At 50.9% G+C, this 21552-nt stretch overlaps 1 protein-coding gene across 1 annotated transcript; it reads left to right on the forward strand.

Moving 5' to 3' along the window:
- Nucleotides 1-20416: 20416 nt before the first annotated feature.
- LOC147599866 (olfactory receptor 14C36-like) lies at nt 20417-21178 on the forward strand. Its single transcript, XM_086753699.1, has one exon. The coding sequence runs from the start codon at nt 20417-20419 to the stop codon at nt 21176-21178; it is 762 nt and encodes a 253-aa protein (XP_086609825.1).
- Nucleotides 21179-21552: the final 374 nt, after the last annotated feature.

Raw genomic sequence — 21552 nt, forward strand, 5'->3', positions numbered from 1 at the left:
ATGTCCTCACCCAAAACCGCTTCCAAAATCCTCTCTTTCTTTGCTGGGATGCGCTTCACCTCCAGGCCAAACATGCAGCAATGTCCTCAGGCTGAGGAGCACACTGCTGTGGGAGACAAAGAACCCATTCAAGTCCTCATGGAGAATTTCACAGAATCATAGAATGATTAGGGTTGGAAGGGACCTTCAAAGGTCATCTAGTCCAACCCCCCTGTAAGGAGCAGGTGTTGGATACCTGGAGTACCAGGGGCACTTAGTGAACAATCCAGACTGAATGGAATTGTTATGTTTGTGAGCAGCAGGCCTCAAGGACGTCACTGAAGCCGCTTGTGAGAAAGTACTGACGCTGCCTGTAAGAAAGTACTGAAGCCACCTGTGAGAAAATAATGAGGCCGCCTGTGAGAAAGTAATGAAGCTTCCTGTGAGAAAGTAAACGAAGCAACCTTGAGAAGAAGGAAAACAGCTGGCATACGTGACTGGGGGCTGAACGTGAAGCAGGGTGCAGGTGGAGAGAGCCGTGCGCGTGAACATAGAGACTTAACGAATCATATTTTAGCTAGGAGCGCGTGCATGATATAGTTAACCAATTAGTAGAGAGCTTGCGCATGATACGGAATTAGAAGGGCTATATTAACCGGGATGTATCAACAATAAATTGGCATTTGCTTGATCATATTGGTCATCAGCAGTGTCCGTGACTTCCGCGTCAACAGGTGGCGCCCGAACAGGGACCCTCAGATCGGCGTTGGACATCCCGACAGAACCGAAATAGGAAAAGAAGAGGGGGCGGAAGCCGGTCGAAGGCGAGTGCTGCCCCGGCACTCGGGAAGTCGCTATAGCGCAAAAAGGTACAAAAGGTGCGGAGGGAATCTCATCTTGGCCAGGCTAGTGGCCGGGGAGGAGATGGGGTCCACACTGACCAAAGAGGAGTCAGCAGTGGTTAAGCTCCTCCAACATATGCTCTCTATGAGAGGACTGAGTTATGACTCGGCCGTCCTAGAAGCTTTGCTGCAGTGGGCAAAGAAAAGGGAATTAATTCCCACAATTGATGATGTTTTTGAACTCCCGACATGGGAAAAGATAGGAAAAGAGCTGTGGGATGAAATAAGTAAAGGATCAAAGGAGGCGAGCAAACTCTTCACCGTGTGGAGGCTAATTAATGAAACATTGATAAGCATGAAAGCCAAGCATTCAGTTGCCACATCTGCTTTTGCGGCCTTAACTCCAGCCGACGGGTCCACCTCCACTACTAGCATGCCATTCTCGGGCTTAACGAGCCCTGCCGCTGCCCCGGCTCGTGCTGAGGGTGGGGGGGTTCGAGCCCCAGCAAGGACTCCAGGAAATGCAGCCACAGCCCCCGTAACTATAGATATGTGGGCACCAGAGGGAAAAGCTGCCAAAGGCTTTTCACCACCATCAGATGTACCACCGCCAGGCACCCCGCCACGCTGCGCCAGTGCAGACTCAGAGTCACGAGCCTTTTCGCCGGCGCCAGCAGCTCCGGTTTATCCCCCGTTACCACCTTCTTCCCTGCCACCACGGCATGAGGAAGAGGGGGATGAACATTCATCCGGCCTGAAGGACGCACAGCTGCAAGAGACACTAAAAAGGCTAGAAGCCCTAGAGGTTCGCCTAGAAGCGTCGCTGGGAAACTTGTCAACTCCTTCGCCTGTGCCACATCGAGACCTGCCAGCATCCAACCTATTCGTTCCGAACGGAGCATCGGGTGAGATCAGTCTTTTTGCACCTTTGCAAGGGATGCCGGCGGGAGGGGCCGGGGTTTTGAATCCGATAGTGCAGTGGAAAGAGGTGATTCGAGATGCTTTGATAGAAGGAGAGCCTTTGCCCATGGCATTTCCAGTTGTGACTGATAATACCGGGAGAGGTGTGTGGCAGGCATTAGACTGGAAAATATTGAAGGAAGCTAAAAATGCAGTTACTCAGTATGGGCTAAAATCATCATATACTCAATCTGTGTTGCAGCATATTTTTTTGTCACAGTTGTTAACTCCTTATGATATTAGAACGATTGTCCCGATGCTTTTGCTACCGTCGCAGCAGCTGCAGTTCTTTCAGTACTGGCAGGCTGCTTGTGATAGGGCAGCTGCATCGCCTCGACAACAGGGTGATCCATTATTCGGGGTGCAAACTCAAATGCTGATGGGAGCGGGACCCTACACACGATCTGATTGGCAAGCGTAATTTGCTACCAAAGTGTTACAACTGGGCCAAGGTTTGGCTTATAGAGCGCTTGCTAGGGTGTACAATGAAAAGTCCGGACCTGCCTTTACGTCAGTAAGGCAAGGTCCCACAGAACCATATGGGAAATTTATTGATCGGTTGCACACCGCAATTATGGCTCACCCTGATTTGGATGATGACATGAAAGCAAAGTTCTTAGATATGCTTGCCTTTAATAATGCTAATGATAAAAAGAAAAAAAAACAAAAAACAAAAACAAACGCAAAAAACTAAAAGAGCCCTTAGTGTGCTGCCAAAAGGATCTAGTACAGGGCAACTGCTGGAAGCTGTCGAGCGAATGTTAGAACAAGAAAAGGCTCCGGTCATGGTTGCTGCTGTAGGTGCAGCCGTTAAACCGTTGATATCAATAAAGCAGTGCGTGATTAACTGTCTGTAACCCCCATTCCCTCTTCCCGCCCCCCATCCCTGTCCCGCTCAGGGGGCAGGGGAGGGAGGTGGAGATGGTGTTAAGCCTGGGAAGAGGGAGGGGTGGGGGGAGGTTGTCTTGTTCCTTTTTTCATTATCCTGCTTTGGTTTTAGTGATGGTCTGTTTTGCCTGTAGTGGTGGCTTTAAGGATCCCTCCCTATTGTTGTCTTAAACCTCGGGTTTTAGTTTTCTTTCCTCTTATATGCCCGGGGCCACGGCCGCCGCCAGGCGCCCCCACCCCCCCGCCCCTGACATGGTTAACAGATACTCCTGTCTGAGTCGAGCTTTGTATAAGTGGAAGGACCGTTCCCTCTTATAACATGGGGGAAGGGATACGCTTATGTCTTTACAGGAGCAGTGAACAAGTGGATCCCTGTCTGTATCGTCTGCGGGTATTTCAGAACATGTTTGGTTGACCTGCCAGATACCGGTAGGACGGCAACTCTGTGTAAAACAGCAGCAACCACGAGTGCTGAGTGCTAAAACTACAAAAGATGGAACTTTTTGGGATCAGTAAAGATGGACTTCTGTCTATTTTTTAACTATTCAAGAGCTAATGTTTCTAGAGGGGTAATGATTGCAAATGCTTTAAGATCTATACATTGCAACGACACAGCTTGACGTAATCATGCGAGCACATATCAAAATCCAGACAGCATAAAAGACCTAAACGAAGCATACATAGCATTGAATCTGATTGCCAAGACAATACAGAGATTTGGAAACCAAGTAAAATTATTGCTGCTTCAGTCTTTACACCTGGTGTGGCAAGTGCCTAGGCGTTAACTATGCTAAATAAATTGGACTGTTGGCTTGCTAAGCAAATAAATACAACTGCATCAGCACTATTAACGCTGTTAACTGATGTAGATTCTATATACTATGCTACTTTACAAAACAGAACCGCTGTTAGCCTGCAGAGCACATATTTTGACAGGCCTTGTTGCATGTGCTGGCCACACATGCAGCAACACCTGGTCAGTACTCTTTCACTGAATCTGCTGAGGGTATCAACAGAGGTGGCTCGGAGCGAAGGGGAGAGGACGGACCCAGAGCACACTTTATTTACAACAGGGGACGCCCTGAGGGTGCTGCGCCTGCCTCCCTTCTCTGCTCTGACCCAGCTGATAATCATCCTCTTGCTCAGCGGTGTCTTTGGCGTAGTTGGGTTAGTAACAGAATAGATCAGCAATAGATTTTTTTTTTTTTATTATTAGCACAAAATCATGATTGTCAGGATTTTGATGGGCTTTGCTGCATGAATCTGTCTGATCATTCGGAATCTATTCACCAAAGTATTCAAAACTTGCAAAAAGGAGTACAAAACCAGCAACAAAGTGATGGTTTTGATATATTCAGAAATCTTTTGGTGACTTGATATAAGCTTGTTACTAATAGCTGTAGGATGCTTATTCATTCCTTTTATAGATGTATTTTGATCTATATTCTGTGTCTTAAAATGTGTGCAGACTTTAACAGATAAAGCGTTGAAACAAGCCTCTTCTCATAAACAAAGAAGGGGGAGATGTGGTATTTCGCTGAGCCAGTACGGTATCAGTGAAAGCACACCGACCTTGGGGGAGGAATGCAATCATGCTCTCAAGAAGAAAGCCATGGAATGAGAAGGGAAGCTTTAAGATACAAAACATTGTTAGCAGAATTTATGGCTTGTTTCAACAGAGGCCTGCAGAAAACTAGTCATTGCTCTTGTAGATAAGAAAGTTACTGGAGTTGTTATATCCACAATAGTAGAAAAATGTTATAGTAGAAAATTACTAGAAGGTAGTGAAACTTAGCTTTGCTTCATAATAATGAATATGTATAACGTGTGATCAGTAATTTTATTAACTAAGCTTGTGTGTGGCATAACTGGGTGGTTGCTGTCCCTGGTTAAAATCGGAATTGTGATACTAGGCATCATACTAGGCATAATCATTAACATACCATGCTTGCAAAAAATGATTAACAACTCAATACCGACAATCTGGCTCATAAAAAAAAAAAAAAAAAAAAAAAAAAAAAGAAGGGAGATTCAGTAGAGGCCTACATGAACCTAGTTGATATTGTAGTAAAATAAGGTCAGGAGTAGCAAAAAGGGCCATAGGAGGACCATGTTATTTTGGAAAATTGATAGTGTTTGCTCCACCTATGAGAACATTACGGTATCATACTCAAGCAAGAAGGTCACTAAAAGTATTGACCCCCCATTGTGATGGCAACTTAACCCTGTTGGGTACAGCTGAGCGGATAGCATTATCTTTATTTGTTCCTTGGGCAGCAACTGCAAAAACTTTAGCTAACTTAAATAAATTAGCTTGTTGGGCACAAAAGCAAATGAATTTAACCTCTAGCATGTTATCAGGATTATTAGAAGACATGGATAGCCTGCGTCATGATATTTTTGCAGAATCTAGCAGCCATTGATTTTTTGTTATTAGCGCATGGACATGGATGTGAAGATTTTGAAGGTATGTGTTGCATGAATGTTTCTGATCACTCTAAGTCGATACGCTATCAGTTGGCAGAGTTATGATGCAACATGCATGCAATACAAGTGGAAAGCAGGTTAACAGACTGGTTGAAATCCTTGGGGGTCACAGGCTGGCTAAAAGATTTGATAGTTTATGGGTTGGTATTATTGATGGGTTTGCTGTTGACACTGATGATTTTGGGGTATATTTTAAAATGCTTTGTGAAAGCTATGGAACTTATGATGAAACTGGGTCTGGACTGTTCAAAACAAAAAGGGGGATTTGTTGGATACCTGGAGTACCAGGGGCACTTAGTGAACAATCCAGACCGAATGGAATTGTTATGTTTGTGAGCAGCAGGCCTCAAGGACATCACTGAAGCCGCTTGTGAGAAAGTACTGAAGCTGCCTGTAAGAAAGTACTGAAGCCACCTGTGAGAAAATAATGAGGCCGCCTGTGAGAAAGTAATGAAGCTTCCTGTGAGAAAGTAAACGAAGCAACCTTGAAGAAGATCGTAAACAACTTTGAGAAAGTGAAAACATGAAAAGTACGGGACTTTCCAGGTTAACAGACTTTCCAGATTAGCTAACTGCAAGTAGGAGGGATATGCAAATGTAACTATTAGAGTTTAAGCCAATCACGCAACGACTAGTAGGCATATTTTATCTTAGCAATATAAATATGCGCACCCGGGACTAATAAATCAAACTACGCTTATTACTCATATTGAGTCTTTGTCGTATGTTCCTCGGTCGCTCACACTCCATGGCAAAAAGGAAGCATACAGGAGATGGATGCGGAGACTTGAAAGAAAGAAGGAATTCAGAAATAGGGTTGGTTTTAGGAAAGCTGCAGAGTTGAGACTTGCAAGGGAGTTCAGGAGCACAACAATCAGCTGTTCCTACTTGAGGAAAAGGTCAAGAAGAAAGGAAGAGAATGTGTGGCCACTGCTGGGTTTAGCAAGAGGAGGACTAGATCGGTCTTTGTCTTCTCCAGCAAGGTCTCTGAGTTGCGTGTGCCTAAAAGGCAGAGCCCAGCCAAAACACAGCAGTGGATGGAGATGGAGTCAGAGGTTACTTAGGTAAGGTCAGTGCTTAAGAGTCCGTTGCACCAGATGGGATGGATCTTAGGATGCTGAGAGAGGAGGATGATGTCATAGCAAGGCTGTTCCGAGACATTTTGTGATGTCATAATGAGTGGAGGAAGCAAGAAGCAAATCTTGCATCCCTCTGCATGGAGCTGGCTGCAAGCTGTCATGAGGCAGTGCTGAGAGACAGGCCAGCACCTGAAGGTGTCTCTTGGGGGCTGGTGGGGAATCCCTTTGAGGAGGTGAAAGGACAGCAGAAGGCCACATGCAGGACAAGCGAACTTTTCCCTATGTTCAGGTGTCATAGTTCAGCCCCGATCGGGACCAGACTACGCAGTCTCTCTCCCGTTCGCCCCACCCTCCAAGAGAATAGGAGGAGAAGATATAAGAAAAATGGCTCAAGGTTTGAGATCAGGACAGGGAGAAATCCTTAAAGTTACCGTTACAGGCAAAACAGACTCGACTTGGGGAAAAATACTCATTTATTTTCTAAAACTACCAGGAGAATGAGACAGGGAACAAGATAACCTCCCCCCACCCCTCTCTCTTCCCGGGCTTAACATTATCTCTACCATCTTCCCCTCCTGAGCAGCACAGGGGGGAAAGGGAATGGGGGTTGCGGTCAATTCATCACACATTGTTTCACGCTGTTGCTTCATCGTCAGGGAAAGAAGTCCTTGTATACCTCCTCTGCTCCAGCCTGGGGTCCCTCCCACAGGCCACAGTCCTTCGTGAAACTGCTCCGGCATGGGTCATCTCTTCCACAGGGTGCAGTCCCCCCAGAACAGCTGCCCCAGCGGGCCCTCCATGGGCTACAGCCTCCTTCAGGCCTCCACCTGCTCCAGTGTGGGGTCCTCCACAGGCTGCAGGTGGATCTCTGCTCCTCCATGGACCTCCATGGGCTGCAGGGGGACATCCTGCTCCACCATGGTCTTCACCATGGGCTGCGGGGGAATCTTGGCCAGGAGCTGCGTTACTCCTCCCTCTCCTTCTGAACTGACCTTGGCGTCTACAGCCGTTCCTCACAACAGGCTGGCAGACGCCTCTCAGGATCCTTTTTACATCTTATTCACTTCTCATCTCCTCTCCACTTCTTGCAGCCAGGCCAGGCTGAGTTGGGCCCAGTCGGCTGCCCAGCAGGAGGCCAGAGGGGGAGGCTCGCGCCTCCCCCTCTCTGCCCCCACTCAGCTGCTTCACATCTTCTCTCCTTCTTTTTTTTTTGTTTTCCCCTTCTTAAATACGTTATCGCAGAGGCGTTATCACGGGACATTCTGCTACCAATTGGCTCGGCCATGGCCAGCAGTGGGTCTGCCCTAGGCCTGGCTGAGTCAACTGAACAAAGGGGAGCGACTTCTAGCAGTTTCCTACAGAAGCTGCCACCTTAGGCCCCCCCTCACTAACAAAACCAGAACATAGGTTTTACCATGAAATGATAACACAGAGTGTGCAGTGAGAGGAAAAGCACTGTTCTAAAAACTCCATACCAGCGGCTAAACTCTGTTATGTTACAGCTGCCCAGTCAAGTAAGAATGCATCACATCAATAAAAGTAAAGAAATTACGTTTACCATCATTAAGAAGGGAAAGAAATTGTAGAGCAAGTGAAAACAGAAATACGTCCATAACGTGGCTGTTAAGCCCCCATCCAGCTGCTCGCTCACTCGTCTCTCCTGAGGGATGAGGAGAGAATCAGAAAGGGCAAAATGAGAATAATTCCTGAGTCAAGATGAGGAAACTTGAATAGGTAAAGTAAAAGCTGTGCCCAGAAACAAAATAAACCAAGGAATTCATTCACAACTTCCCATTGGCAGACTGGTGTTCAGGGAAGCAGGATTCTATCAGAAGTCATGGTTACCTGGGAAGACAAATGCCGTAACTCCAAATGTCCCCCTCTTCCTTCTTCCTTCAGCTTGTATTGCTGAGCATGACATCACGTGGTACGGGATATCCCTGTGGTCAACTGGGGCCAGCTGTCCTGGTTGTGTCCCCTCCCAACTTCTTGCCCACCTCCAGCCTATTCATGGGCAGAGAAGTGTGAGGAATAGAAAAATTCTTGGCACTGTGCAAGCACTGCTCAGCAACAGCTAAAACATGGATCCATTATCAACGCTGCTGTGGTCACAGATCCAAAACTTCTAACTATGTGGACTGCTATGAAGATAATGAACTCCATCCCAGCCAGCCACGGTAGGCTGGAGGTCTTGGAAGCCATAAGGATAATAAAAGTGAAGAACTTGTGAGGGGGAAAAGGAACCAGTAAATTAAAGGTGAGGCCAAAGATGTCATTGGGGCTGTTTCGGGTGCCTGTGATGCAGCCATTACTTGATATGAATCGCTTCCACAGTCAGTGGGAATCTGAGTGATTTCCCTAACGCTGAGGACGTGAAGGCGCAGCAATGAATGTGTCATTCAGGCTGCAAGGGAATTTGCAAGATATCTGTGGAGTAAGAGCTTACTCAAAGCAGGATCACACCAAGCTGCTCTTGGTTTTATCCAGATGTGTATGAGAAACTTCCAGGGATGGATGAAGCACACACTCTTGGGGAAATGGCTTCCCATGTCTCACTGTCTACGTGCTGCAACAGTGTCTCCCTATATTGAGCCTGACCCTCTCTTCTTTTCCCTCCTTGCCTCCTGTGCTCCTGCCTTTCACCAAAGTGTCTTCTTATAAACCTCACCGTAGATAGTACAAGTCTGTGACATCCTTCCCACAAAGCCCTCCATCCTCTGCTGCTCTCTCCCACAAAGGGCAACTTTGCACACAAACATCAACCTCATCTTGGTAGGTCCAGAGTTGACACCAGGAGAAGGAAATGTCACTCAAGAGCAGTGCTGTTGTGCAGCAGGTCACCCTGGATCAGCCCAAGGGTCTGTGTTTCACGGGAAGGCCAGGGAGGACAGAGAGATATCAGTAAAGGAAGGAAGATGCTCAGGTGAGAGCGAGGTGCAGTAGCAGGGTGGATGTGCACAGCCTGTGGGGAAGGAGGCAGAGGTGAGGCAATGCTGTAGGGCAGCGTGTGATGGAGATGGCAGGGGGACGTGGAAAGACTGAAAGTCCTCTAGAAAGTTGAGCACTTTCTCCTGCTGGCAATGGCTGTTGTGTCTGCCACTGCTGGCTATTTGGAGACACCTTATCCTCAGAGTCTGGGAGGTGTCGTACCACAGTCCTGCCCTTGGCACCACACATCCCCACATCACAGTGCCCCAGGAAGAGCCTTGATCAACGAGTGAGGATCTCCCTTCCCAGGGGCTGGGATTTGGGGCTGAACACTTTGACATAATTTGTCACTTTATGGTTCATTCAGCACCAGAGCCACCTCTACATTTCCTTTCCCTGTCATCTCTGCCTCCAGGTTTCTGCTCTCACCAGCCCCAGGGAGGCCTTGTCAGTAATGTCCCTCAGTGGGACCCATTAAGGCTCCAAGAAACTTTGGAGTTTGCATCTGACTTTGACTTCTGGAGAGGTTTCATCAACTTCCTTACAGTGTCTGAGATTCATCAACTCATCCCCAAACCCACCAGAGAGGTCATTACAATGCCTTGGGCTGATCCTCTGCTGTTGAGCTGCTCTAGGCTCCTGGGACGCAGGGAGCTCACGGCAAGAAGGCAGAACGGCAGAGAGACAGCTCTGCCCAAGAGCAGCTGCTCTGCAAAGCACAGCAGGGCTGAGGGCACTGCTGCATGCACTGAGTGGGGACAGGCAGGGCAGAGAGAGATTGAAGGCGGCCTGGGCTGAGAGCTCACTGGAGGAGAAACCTTCACAGCCCTCTGCACGGTAAGTCTCTGGCTGCAGGGCAATGAACAGGAGCTTCCTGGAGGGGTCTCGTCCAGCTGCCACAGCCCACAGAGATCTCTCTGCAATGTAGAGGAGGAGGAGGAGAAGATGCTTCAGAGCAGGGATTCCCTGCTGCACTGCCAGAGGGACAGGGCACGACGGCTGCCTTCTCCCAGGGACGGCTGCAGGGTGTGAATGTGTGTGTGCAGCCAGGGGTGCCCAGGGCTGTCCTTCAGAGCAGGGTCCCTGCGCCCCAGGGGCTGTGTGCTGGGGCAGGGACCCTGCCTCTGCCAGGCTCAGCACTCAGCCTGCCCGGGGAGCTCCCAACAGCACTGCAGGGAGAAGCTGTGGGTGGAAAAGGGACCCTTTGCATGGTCCCTGTGCTGTCGAGAGAGTTCTGTGTTGGTCCGGGCTGCTCACAGCTCCAGGTCACTGCAGGACATTGCCAGAAGCAGCTTTCCAAGAAGCACGTCAAAGCAGGTGCCACCTGGAAGGAAAGGTGCTTCCTGAAGTCTGTGCTTTCAGTCCCTTGCTGTGTTTGTGGGGGAAAAGAGCAAAGGAGCTGTCAGGTATGCACAAGAGACTGACACTCCCACGACATTGGACTGAAAGGTCAGTGGGTCTGTGAGGAGGCTGATAACGTCCCTTCACCTCTTCCATTGCCTGCTGAGAGCCCCATCACCTGAGTGGTATCACCGTGGTTCATCTGAGCTGCTCCTTAGCCTCTGCCAACACAGAGATGCTCTTGGGCAGTGCCCTGCTGCCAGGAGGGGTCTGCAGGGCAGGTTGGAGCACACAGTGTGTGGAATGTGGTCTGTGGGCACTGACAGGTAGCAGACACGGAGACAGAGAAGCAGCTCCTGGCAAGGACCCATCCAGGCCCTGGAGCCACAGACCGGGAGGGAGAGAAAAGTGCTGACAGCATCGGCTGGGAAAGGAGATTTGGGCATCTCCCTGTTAGCCCTGCACTGAACGTGCTTTTCCCCCCCGACAAGTCTCTCCGTCTCCTCTGACACCCATCAGAGCCTCTGCCCTCAGGGCCCTGGGGTCCAGGGCAGGAGCTTCCTCCTCTGCAGCCTCCTCCAGCACAGGAGACTCCCGAGTGCCCCTCTGTTCCGCCCTGGCCTTGCTGCCCTGGGCAGAAAAATTGGGGAGTTTCTCCTTCTTTCTCCACCTGCCCCTGCTGCTGCTGCTTTTGTTTTCGGGCTCTCTGGGGGTGGGGGTTAAGCAGCAGCTCAGCCACTGACCCTGCAGGCCTTGCCGTGCAGATGTGTCCATGGGAGCAAGGTGCCCAAGCCCTCTTCTGACCTGTGGGTCTCTGGGCAATGCAGTCCAGAGGGTGGGGATGAAGCTGGCTCTCTGTTAAGGACACCCCATCTTCAGGGCATCCAGAGGCTGACAGCTCTTCCCTGGAGAGGGGAGTGTGGAGATCATCTGCATTTTGAAACTGGGTTCCTCTCTTCTGAGCAGCGTCCAGTTCCTTTCAGGGGAAGAGCTGAGTGTGCTCATCCTCTGGCTCAGAGAGCTGTGAGCCCAGGGCAGCTGACAGCAGGACGGAAGGACATACTGTCTGTCCTCCCTGTGCACCAAGGCTCTGTCCCTTTGCCTCCCAGGGCTCCCAGGATGGCACCTGCAGTGTAGCAGAGATGCCAGGGATGTCTGCCTTCAGCAAACCCTCCTCAGGTGGGACAGGAGGCAGGAACAAAAAAAACATAACCAACCCCCCACAGCTCTGCTCTGCAGCCAGGTGAGTTGGGAGGGACAATGCTGAAATGTCATTGATTTCATGAGGGGATTTAAACAGACATCACTGCTGGTTCCTACCTGCCTGTTGGTGCACAGCAGCATTGACTCCTGAGGAGCCCACAGCAGAACCATCTGCTCCCCATTTCACCCTCAGCCAGCAGAACCCAGAGCTCAGCCAGGGAGCTGCATGAAGGTCTTTCTGGAAGGACAGAGTCTTTGGGGACGGTGATGGTTCTATGAGAAATTGCCTTTTCTGACTTGGACAGGACCCCAGTGCCCAGAGGAAGGAAATGTCCAACAGCAGCTCCATCACTGAGTTCCTCCTCCCGGCATTTGCAGACACATGGGAGCTGCAGCTCTTGCACTTCTGGCTCTTCCTGGGCATCTACCTGGCTGCCCTCCTGGGAAATGGCCTCATCATCACTGCCGTAGACTGCAACCACCGCCTCCACAACCCCATGTACTTCTTCCTCCTCAACCTCTCTGTTCTTGATCTGGGCTGCATCTCCACCACTGTTCCCAAAGCCATGGCCAATTCCCTCTGGGACACAAGGGCCATCTCCTACGCAGGATGTACGGCACAGGTTTTTTTTTTTCTTTTTTATCTCAGCAGAGTACTATCTTCTCACTGTCATGGCCTATGACCGCTACGCTGCCATCTGCACACCCCTGCACTACGGCACCCTCCTGGGCAGCAGAGCTTGTGTCCACATGGCAGCAGCTGCCTGGGGCAGTGGGTTTCTCCATGCTCTGCTGCACACTGCCAATACATTTTCACTGCCACTCTGCCAGGGCAATGCTGTGGACCAGTTCTTCTGTGAAGTCCCCCAGATCCTCAAGCTCTCCTGCTCAGACTCCTACCTCAGGGAAGCTGGACTTCTTCTGATTAGTCTCTGTTTCTCATTTTGCTGTTTTGTGTTCATTGTTGTGTCCTATGTGCAGATCTTCAGGGCTGTGCTGAGGATCCCCTCTGAGCACGGACGGCACAAAGCCTTTTCCATGTGCCTCCCTCACCTGGCCGTGGTCTCCCTGTTTATCAGCACTGCCATGGTTGCCTACCTGAAGCCCCCCTCAATGTCTTCCCCATCTCTGGACCTGACGGTGACTGTTCTGTACTCACTGGTGCCTCCAGCAGTGAATCCCCTCGTCTACAGCATGAGGAACCAGGAGCTCAAGGATGCCCTATGGAAACTCACACAATGGATGTAGTTTCACTGACAACAACCTACCTCCCCTTCTCTGCATGTTTCTTAGAATTTATGTTAGGCCAGGAGGTTTTATTTTTCCTCTCTGACAATTCTAATTACATATAATTCGCTAGACTCTCTAGAGCCTCTTTTGAGTCCTGATTTGGTTGTGTCTGAGACTTGCACCACACTGTGTCGAATGTGACCTCTCCAATAGCAACTTCTCAATAAAACAATATCTCCTGGGTGCAGTGACTGAAGGCTGGGTACTTCATAGAATCATAAAATCATAGAATGGTTAGGGTTGGAAGGGACCTTCAAAGGTCATCTAGTGCAACCCCTCTGCAAGAAGCAGGGACATCCCCGACTAGATCAGGTTGCTCAGAGCCTCATCCAGCCTGGCCTTGAACGTTTCCAGGGATGGGGCTTCCACCACCTCGCTGGGCAACCTGTTCCAGTGTTCGATAACTCACATTATAAAAAAATTTTTTCCTAATATCCAACCTAAATCTACCCCCATCTATTTTAAAACCATTACACCTCGTCCTATTGCAACAGGCCCTACTAAACAGCCTCTCCCCATCTTTCTTGTAGGCCCCCTTGAGGTACTGGAAGACCCCTACCAGGTCTCCCCGGAGCCTCCTCTTCTCCAGACTGAACAGCCCCAACTCTCTCAGCCTGTCCTCATAAGAGAGGTGCTCCAGCCCACTGATCATCTTTGTGGCCCTCCTCTGGACCCTCTCCAACTGGTCCATGACCTTCTTGTGTTGGGGGCTCCAAAACTGGACACAGTACTCCAGGTGGGGTCTCACAAGGGCAGAGCAGAGGGGAAGAATCACCTCCTTCGACCTGCTGGCCACGCTCCTCTTGATGCAGCTCAGGATGCGGTTGGCCTTCTGGGCCACAAGGGCGCATTGTCTGCTCATGTTGAGCCTCTCATCCACCAACACTCCCAAGTCCTTCTCCTCAGGGCTGGTCTTGATCCATTCTCCGCCCAGCCTGTATTTGTGCCTGGGATTGCCATGACCCAGGTGCAGGACCTTGCACTTGGCCTGGTTGAACTTCATGAGGTTGGCACAGGCCCACCTCTCCAGCCTGTCAAGGTCCCTCTGGATGGCATCCCTCCCTTCCAGTGCGTCGATGGTACCACACAGCTTGGTGTCATGGGCGAACTTGCTGAGGGTGCACTCTATCCCACTGTCCATGTCGCCGACAAAGATGTTGAACAGGGCCGGGCCCAACACGGACTCCTGAGGGACGCCACAAGTGACCGGTCTCCACATGGACATTGAGCCGTTGTCCACAACTCTGTGTGTGGTTGAGCAGCCAATTCCTTATCCACCGAGTGGTCCGTCCATCAAACCCATATCTCTCTAGTTTAGAGAGAAGGATGTCGATCGGGACAGTGTCAGAAGCTTTGCAGATGTCCAGATAGATTATATCCATTGCTCGTCCCTTGTCCACCGATGCTGTCACCCTGTCATAGAAGGCCACCAAATTGGTCAGGCACGATCTGCCCTTGGTGAAGCCATGTTGGCTGTCACCAACCACCTCCTTGCTCTCCATGTGCCTTAGCATGGTTTCCAGGAGAATCTGCTCCATGACCTTGCCAGGCACAGAGGTGAGGCTGACCGGCCTGGAGTTGCCCTGCATCCATCTCCTGTACGCTTCCTTTTTGCCATGGAGCTTTCCCATGAGTTTCCTGCTTCCTCCAGCTTCTCTCCTGAATATCTCTTCTTCTTTTCCTGACTCTTGGTGCAGATGGTCTTGGACTTGAAAAGCGCTGTCCTTGAAGACCAGCTCTACTGAGCTCTTCTGCCCTTCTGTGCTGCTCACATGGGCTCCCCCACTACAAATCACAAGACTAGGCCAAAGCATCCTCCTCGGAGGTCGGCCATCTGCACTTTTCTAGTTTCCTTCCTCATTCTCCTTGGGAGGTGAGACCTTGATCATGACAACTAAGGCTGACTCTGGCTTTCACATACATAGCCCTACCTTCCTTCTTGGTGAGTAAGAGATGCAAATAAGTTTCACCATTGTTGGTCAATCTGACACCCCATCTACAGAGACCTGTTTCCCAAACTCTGCCAAGACACTCCAGAAACCTCCAGAATGTTTTTGCATGCTGATTTGCTCCCCTTCCAGGTACTCCCAGGGTCACTGGCTGTGAAATTCTCCATGAGGACTTGAACGGGTTCTTTGTCTCCCACAACAGTGTGCTCCTCAGCCTGAGGACATTGGTGCACCTTTGGCCTGGAGGTGAAGCCCACCCCAGCAAAGAAAGAGAGGATTTTGGAAGCGGTTTTGGGTGAGGACATCCTGTGATACAGGAACATTATGAAACCTCTTGGATTAATCCATGATGGTATCATCAATGGGAAGGTTAACCGATGGGGAGAGAAGAACCAGGAGGGTTTGAGAGTGACGGAACACTTGCAGAGACCTCCGTGGGAGATGTTTTGTGTTCATGTGCTGTCATCCGTCTAGTGGATGGAGAAGGAACAGACCTTGTGTCTCTGCAGCGGTGGGATTTAGTCACTGGGCAAAGGCACTGAATTGGTCTGAGATGGCCTGGCTGGCGCCCGTCACACCGCTGCTCTGAATGGGGCTGGGCTTCCTGCACAGGGCCGCTGCTGTCTGTGCCAGCTGCATGCAGCTGTGCTGCAGAGCCCTGGTGTCTCGCGTAGCACTACAAGCCCATGCTTGGCCATCAAACCCACATTCAACTGCCCTGATTGAGGTCAGGCAGAGGAAGGACGTATGTGGGACAAGTGCCATTCTACCCAAAGGACAGGTGGAAAATACAGCTGATGGTGAAGAGAAAGGCAAACTGAGCTCTCCCTCTTCTATTCCACGTGCTCAGCTGAACACCTCTGCCCTCTGGCCTGAACATCATGACTAGGGAAAAGTTCGCTTGTCCTGCATGTGGGCTTCTGCTGTCCTTTCACCTCCTCAAAGGGATTCCCCACCAGCCTCCAAGAGACACCTTCAGGTGCTGGCCTGTCTCTCAGCACTGCCTCATTACAGCTTACAGCCAGCTCCATGTATCTTGGTCCACCTCTGACACCTCAGATATCACCAGGTGTCTTTGTCTGAACGGCTCTCTCCTGATCTCCATCTCCATTAATTACCATGGGAGCTGAAACAACGGTGTTTTGTGCAGATCTGAGCTGAGGCTAGAGGAATCCTACCTGGTGTGGGTTTGTGGCAGTCATGGGAGGGAACTGGGTCCTGTTCTGTCCGAGGACTGAAAACCCAAGAGAGTATATCTCGATTTTTTCAACTGAATCTCTCCCCTCAGAAGGGGTAAACGAAATTCATGTCAGCCGCTCTCTGCGTGTCCTGCCTAAAACTGAGATGTGAAAAGGTGATTCTTGAACCTAGATCTGAGTATGCTAAGAGAAAGTACACTGCTGGAGAGAAGTGTCTCTGCCCAGGTGAGGGAGGGACCATCAGTGATGGCTTCAGGCTGTTTCCCAGCAGGTTCCCCTGCAGCCCCAGGGACAGCTGGAGGGAGCCCAGAGGGGACAGAGAAAGTGCTGCCTTGGGCTGGGCCTCTGCTGCTGAGCTGGGCCGGGCTCCTGGGATGGAGGGAGCTGCTGGTAACAGGGCAGCGCTGCAGAGAGACAGCTCTGCCCAGGAGCAGCTCCTCTGCCAAGCGCAGCAGAACTGAGGGCTCTGCCTGCAGGAGCTGAGGGGAGAGGAGTGAGGCACAGAGAGGTGAAAGGCAGCCTCGGCTGGGAGGAGAGAGGAGAGCTCACTTGGTATAAAATCTTCACAGCACTTTACAGGGTAATTCTCTGGCTCCAGGGCAACGCATCTGTGGTTCCTCCTAAAGCTGGCACATCCCACAGCCTGTGGGATCTGTCAGGAGGATTCTCACAGTTTCCCCAGTGTAGAGAAAAAGGACGTTCTTTGGAGCACAGCTTCTCTGCTGCAGCGTCAGAGGGACAGAGCATGTCGGCTGTCCTTCAGAACAGGGTCCCTGCAACCCAGGGTGCTGTGTGCCATGGCAGGGATTTTTATCTTGCCAGGGTCGCAATTCATCTATCCCAATGTTGTAGTTCAGCCCCGACCGGGACCAGGCTACGCAGTCTCTCTCTCACTCCTCCCACCCTCTGAGAGAATAGGGAGAGATGACATAAAGGAAAACAGTGCAATGTTTGAGATAAGGACAGGCAGAAAATCCTTAAAGTTACCGTTATGGGCAAAACAGACTCAACTTGGGGAAAACTATTCATTTGTTACTACAAACAGCAAGAGAATGAGACAGAGAACAAGATAGCCTCCCTCCACCCCTCCCTCTTCCCAAGCTTAACATTATCTCTACCACCTTCCCCCCCGAGTGGCACAGGGGGGAAGAGGGAATGGGGGTTGCAGTCAGTTCATACGCGTTGTTTTATGCCGCTGCTTCATGGTCGGGGGGAAGAACTCCTCGCATTCCTCCACTGCTCCATTGTGGGGTCCCACCCATACGCCACAGTCCTTCCTGAAACTGCTCCGGCATGGGTCATCTCTTCCACAGAGTGCAGTCTCTCCAGAACGGCTGCCCCAGCGGGGCCTCCATGGGCCACAGCCACCTTCAGGCATCCACCTCCCCCGATGTGGGGTCCTTCACAGGCTCCAAGTGGATCTCTGCTCCTCCGTGGACCTCCACGGGCTGCAGGGGGACATCCTGCTCCACCATGGTCGTCACCACAAGTTGCAGAGGAATCTTGGCCAGGAACTGCATTACTCCTCCCCCTCCTTCTGAACTGACCTTGGCGTCTGCAGCCGTTCCTCGCACAAGAAATTCTTCACAACAGGCTGGCAGACGCCTCTCAGAATCTCTTCACATCATCCATCTCATCTCCTCTCCACTTCTTGCAGCCGGGCTGGGCCGAGTCGGGCCCAGTCGGCCGCCCGGCGAGAGGCCAGATGGTGAGGCCATGAGGCCCGCGCCTCCCCCTCTGCGCCTCTGCCCCCGCTCAGCTTCTTCACATATTCTCTTCTCTCTTTTTTTTTTCTGTTTTCCCCTTCTTAAACACGTTATCACAGAGGCGTTATCACGGAACATTCTGCTACCAATTGGCTCGGCCTTGGCCAGCAGCAGGTCCGCCCTGGGCCCGGCCGAGTCCACTGAACAAAGGGGAGCGACTTGTAGCAGTTTCCTACAGAAGCTACCACCTTAGGCCCCCCCTCACTAAACAAAACCACAGCACCCAGGGAGCTCTGAACAGTGCTGTGAGGAGAAGTTGTGGGCAGAAAAAACAACTCCTGGCAGGAGAGGGTTCTTTTGCTGTCAAGAGGTTGCTGCGTTGATCAAAGTTCCTCACAGCTCCAGTTCACCCCAGGACATTTCTGAGGGGGCTTTTCATGTGTAAGGTCAGGGCAGAATTACTACAAATCTAAGGATCTCCCAAAGTTTGTGGTTTTAGTTTCTTATTTCAGGGGGTGGAGAGGTGAAAAAAAAAAAATGGAAAAAGGAGCTGTCAAGTTCGAAGAACTTACTAAGACTCCTGAGCTGTGAGTGGTCAGTTGGTCTGCTAAGAGCCTCCTCAAGTGCCTTCAGCCACTCCTCTGCCCAGGGACAGCACCAGCATCACCCGTGCTGCACTCAGCAGGGTTGTCCTGCCCTGGCCTTTGGAACCTCCAAACAGGAACAGGCACCCAGCCAGTGCCCTGCAAACAGGCAGGTGTCTGTAGGGCCAGGGTGAGTGCACAGAGGCTGGGATGGGGTCTGTGAGTGCTGACAGGGAAAAGAGATCAGACAGGGAAACTCCTCCCAGGAGGAAAATCCCCAGGCAGCAGGTTTACAGTCAAGGAATTAGGGGACACAGAAACCAGACGTTGTGGGAGGGAGAATTCAGAAATCTCTGTATCATCCCCTCCAGGGCAGACCCCTTCCTCTGAGCAAGCCCCCTGGCCTCCTCTCCCACCCACCCAAGCCTCTGCCCTCAGGGCTGTGGGGTCCCAGCCATGAACCCCCTCCTCTGCAGCCAGAGCTCCAGCAGAGCCGTGCTGCAGCTCTCCAGCCACGTGCCCACGGCCCTCTGCAGAGCACAGGGGCTGAGAGCAGCTGCCCGGCAATGGTGGTGTCGGGGAGGGGGCACGCACAGCTGGGGGAGGGGGACGCTGTCCCCAGTGCCCGCCTGCCTCTGCCCTGTCCTCTCTCAGCCGCACCCTGGCTGTATTTGCCCTTGTGCCTCCACCTCTCTGTGGTGCTGCTGCTGGGATCTTGTTCTTGCTGTCAGGCTGTCTGGGGAGGGGAGTTCCAGCTGCAGAGTCACCCCCTGATCTTGTGGGTCCTTTCCTGCAGCTGTGTCCATGGGAACAAGTGTCCCAGCTTTCACCTGTGGGGCTGTGGGCACTGCAGGCTGTGGGGCTGGGGCAGGAGCTGCTTTTCCCTCTGTGAGATATCATCATGCAAACACCCAACATAACTTCTTGGGGTGTCCTCCCAGTCTGTGAGTTTCCCTCAGAGATGCAAAACTCTCTCATAACATCTTTGTATTACCTGCACACCCCATGGTTCAGCACAGAGATGCTGTGGACATAATCCCTGCTGCTGAGTCAGTGAAATGAGCTACAAGTGCTGTGGGCTAGAAATGAGGTGCTGAGACCTTGGAAAAGGGTGAGTCATTTCGTGGTCTGCAGTGAATCCTTGTTCTTTCAGCAGTGTCTGCTGGCTTTTTTGCAAACATAGCAGCGCGATTGCGTTTAATCTCAGAATGCTGCAAGCCCAGAGCACCTGGGACTGAGGGACAGACCAGCTCCCCTCACCCTGCACTAAGCCACAGCAATTCTCTTCTCATACAAGACTCACTCTGTCCTCTCTGAGTGCAGCACAAAATGCTGGGGGTTACTGGTACCGTGAAATAATTTTTAATTACTGTAACAGAAATCATGAAAACAGAAATAAGTAAAGAACTTAAACATTCAATCTGCCTTCTACCATCCTTGTTCATTAGAACAGGGAGTGCAGATGCTGACAAGCCCTTCTGCATTAGGGGTGGTTTCCTCTCACTGAGCTGAACACCAGAGCTGGCCCCTGCTTCCACCATTCCCATGAACTCACTGCTGCAGAGCACATCTGACACCTGGGCAGCCAGCGGGCAGAGGCCCAGCTCCTCATGGCACATTCAGCCAGCACCAAACCAGAGCTTCAGCAGCAGAGATAAAGGAAGGACTTCAGAAATGGAAAAAAAAAAAGGGGGGCAGAGTCTGTAGAAAGGTGAGAGTCTTTACAAAACTTCTTTGGTAGTGTTCAGAAAAGTCCTTTCCAGCTTGTTAATGACTTTTCCTCCTTGCAGGCATTCTAAGTTCAAAGGCAGCAAATGTCCATCAGCAGCTCCATCACTGAGTTCCTTCTCCTGGCATTCGCAGACACACGGGAGCTGCAGCTCTTGCACTCTGGCTCTTCCTGAGCATCTACCTGGCTGCCCTCCTGGGAAACGGCCTCATCATCACTGCCATAGCCTGCGACCACCACCTCCACACCCCCATGTACTTCTTCCTCCTCAACCTCTCGCTGCTTGACCTGGGCTCCATCTCCGTCACTGTTCCCAAAGCCATGGCCAATTCCCTCTGGGACACCAGGGCCATTTCCTACATGGGATGTGCTGCACAAGTCTTTGTCTTTGTCTTTTTGGCCATGGCAGAGTATTATCTTCTCACTGTCATGGCCTATGACCGCTACATTGCCATCTGCACACCCCTGCACTACAGGACCCTCCTGGGCAGCAGAGCTTGTGTCCACATGGCAGCAGCTGCCTGGGGCAGTGGGTTTCTCAATGCTCTGCTGCACACTGCCAATACATTTTCACTGCCACTCTGCCAGGGCAATGCCCTGGACCAGTTCTTCTGTGAAATCCCCGAGATCCTCAAGCTCTCCTGCTCAGACACCTACCTTAGGGAAGCTGGACTTCTTGTGATTAGTCTCTGTTTCTCATTCGGCTGTTTTGTTTTGATTGTGCTGTCCTATGTGCAGATCTTCAGGGCTGTGCTGAGGATCCCCTCTGAGCAGGGTCGGCACAAAGCCTTTTCCACCTGCCTCCCTCACCTGGCTGTGGTCTCCCTGCTTATCAGCACTGCCATGGTTGCCTATTTGAAACCCCCCTCCATTTCTTCCCCATCTTTGGACCTGACGGTATCTGTTCTCTACTCACTGGTGCCTCCAGCACTGAACCCCGTCATTTACAGCATGAGGAACCAGGAGCTCAAGGATGCCCTATGGAAACTGACTCAGTGGACATACTTTCATTGAAAACAACCTACCTCCCCTTCTCTGCATGTTTCTTAGAGCTTATGTTACGCTTTTATTTTATTTTTCCTCCGTGATAATTCTACTTCCATATAATTTTCTAGGTTTTACGACCTCTTTTGAGGCTTGATCCTGTTGTGTCTGAGCCTTGCACTGCTCTGTGTCCGATGTGAACTGTCCAATAGCAGATCTTCAATAAAACTATATGTTCTTTGTGCAGTGACTGAAAGCTGGATACTTCATCTAAAGTTGGTGCCATAAAAATTTCCAAGGAAATGATCTTTTTAATAATATTTTGTCTTTGTGTTCTCCTGGTGTTTGAGGTTATGCTTACAGCAGAATTGGGTTCCACTGAGCCAAAAATTATAGAATTGCAG

Source organism: Chlamydotis macqueenii, chromosome 8 (genome assembly GCF_036417535.1).
Source record: "Chlamydotis macqueenii isolate bChlMac1 chromosome 8, bChlMac1.mat, whole genome shotgun sequence".
Classification (NCBI taxonomy): domain Eukaryota; kingdom Metazoa; phylum Chordata; class Aves; order Otidiformes; family Otididae; genus Chlamydotis; species Chlamydotis macqueenii.

Excerpts from the sequence above, each read along its gene's own strand:
- LOC147599866 (XM_086753699.1), top strand. The coding sequence starts at position 20,417 with ATGTACTTCTTCCTCCTCAACCTCTCGCTGCTTGACCTGGGCTCCATC.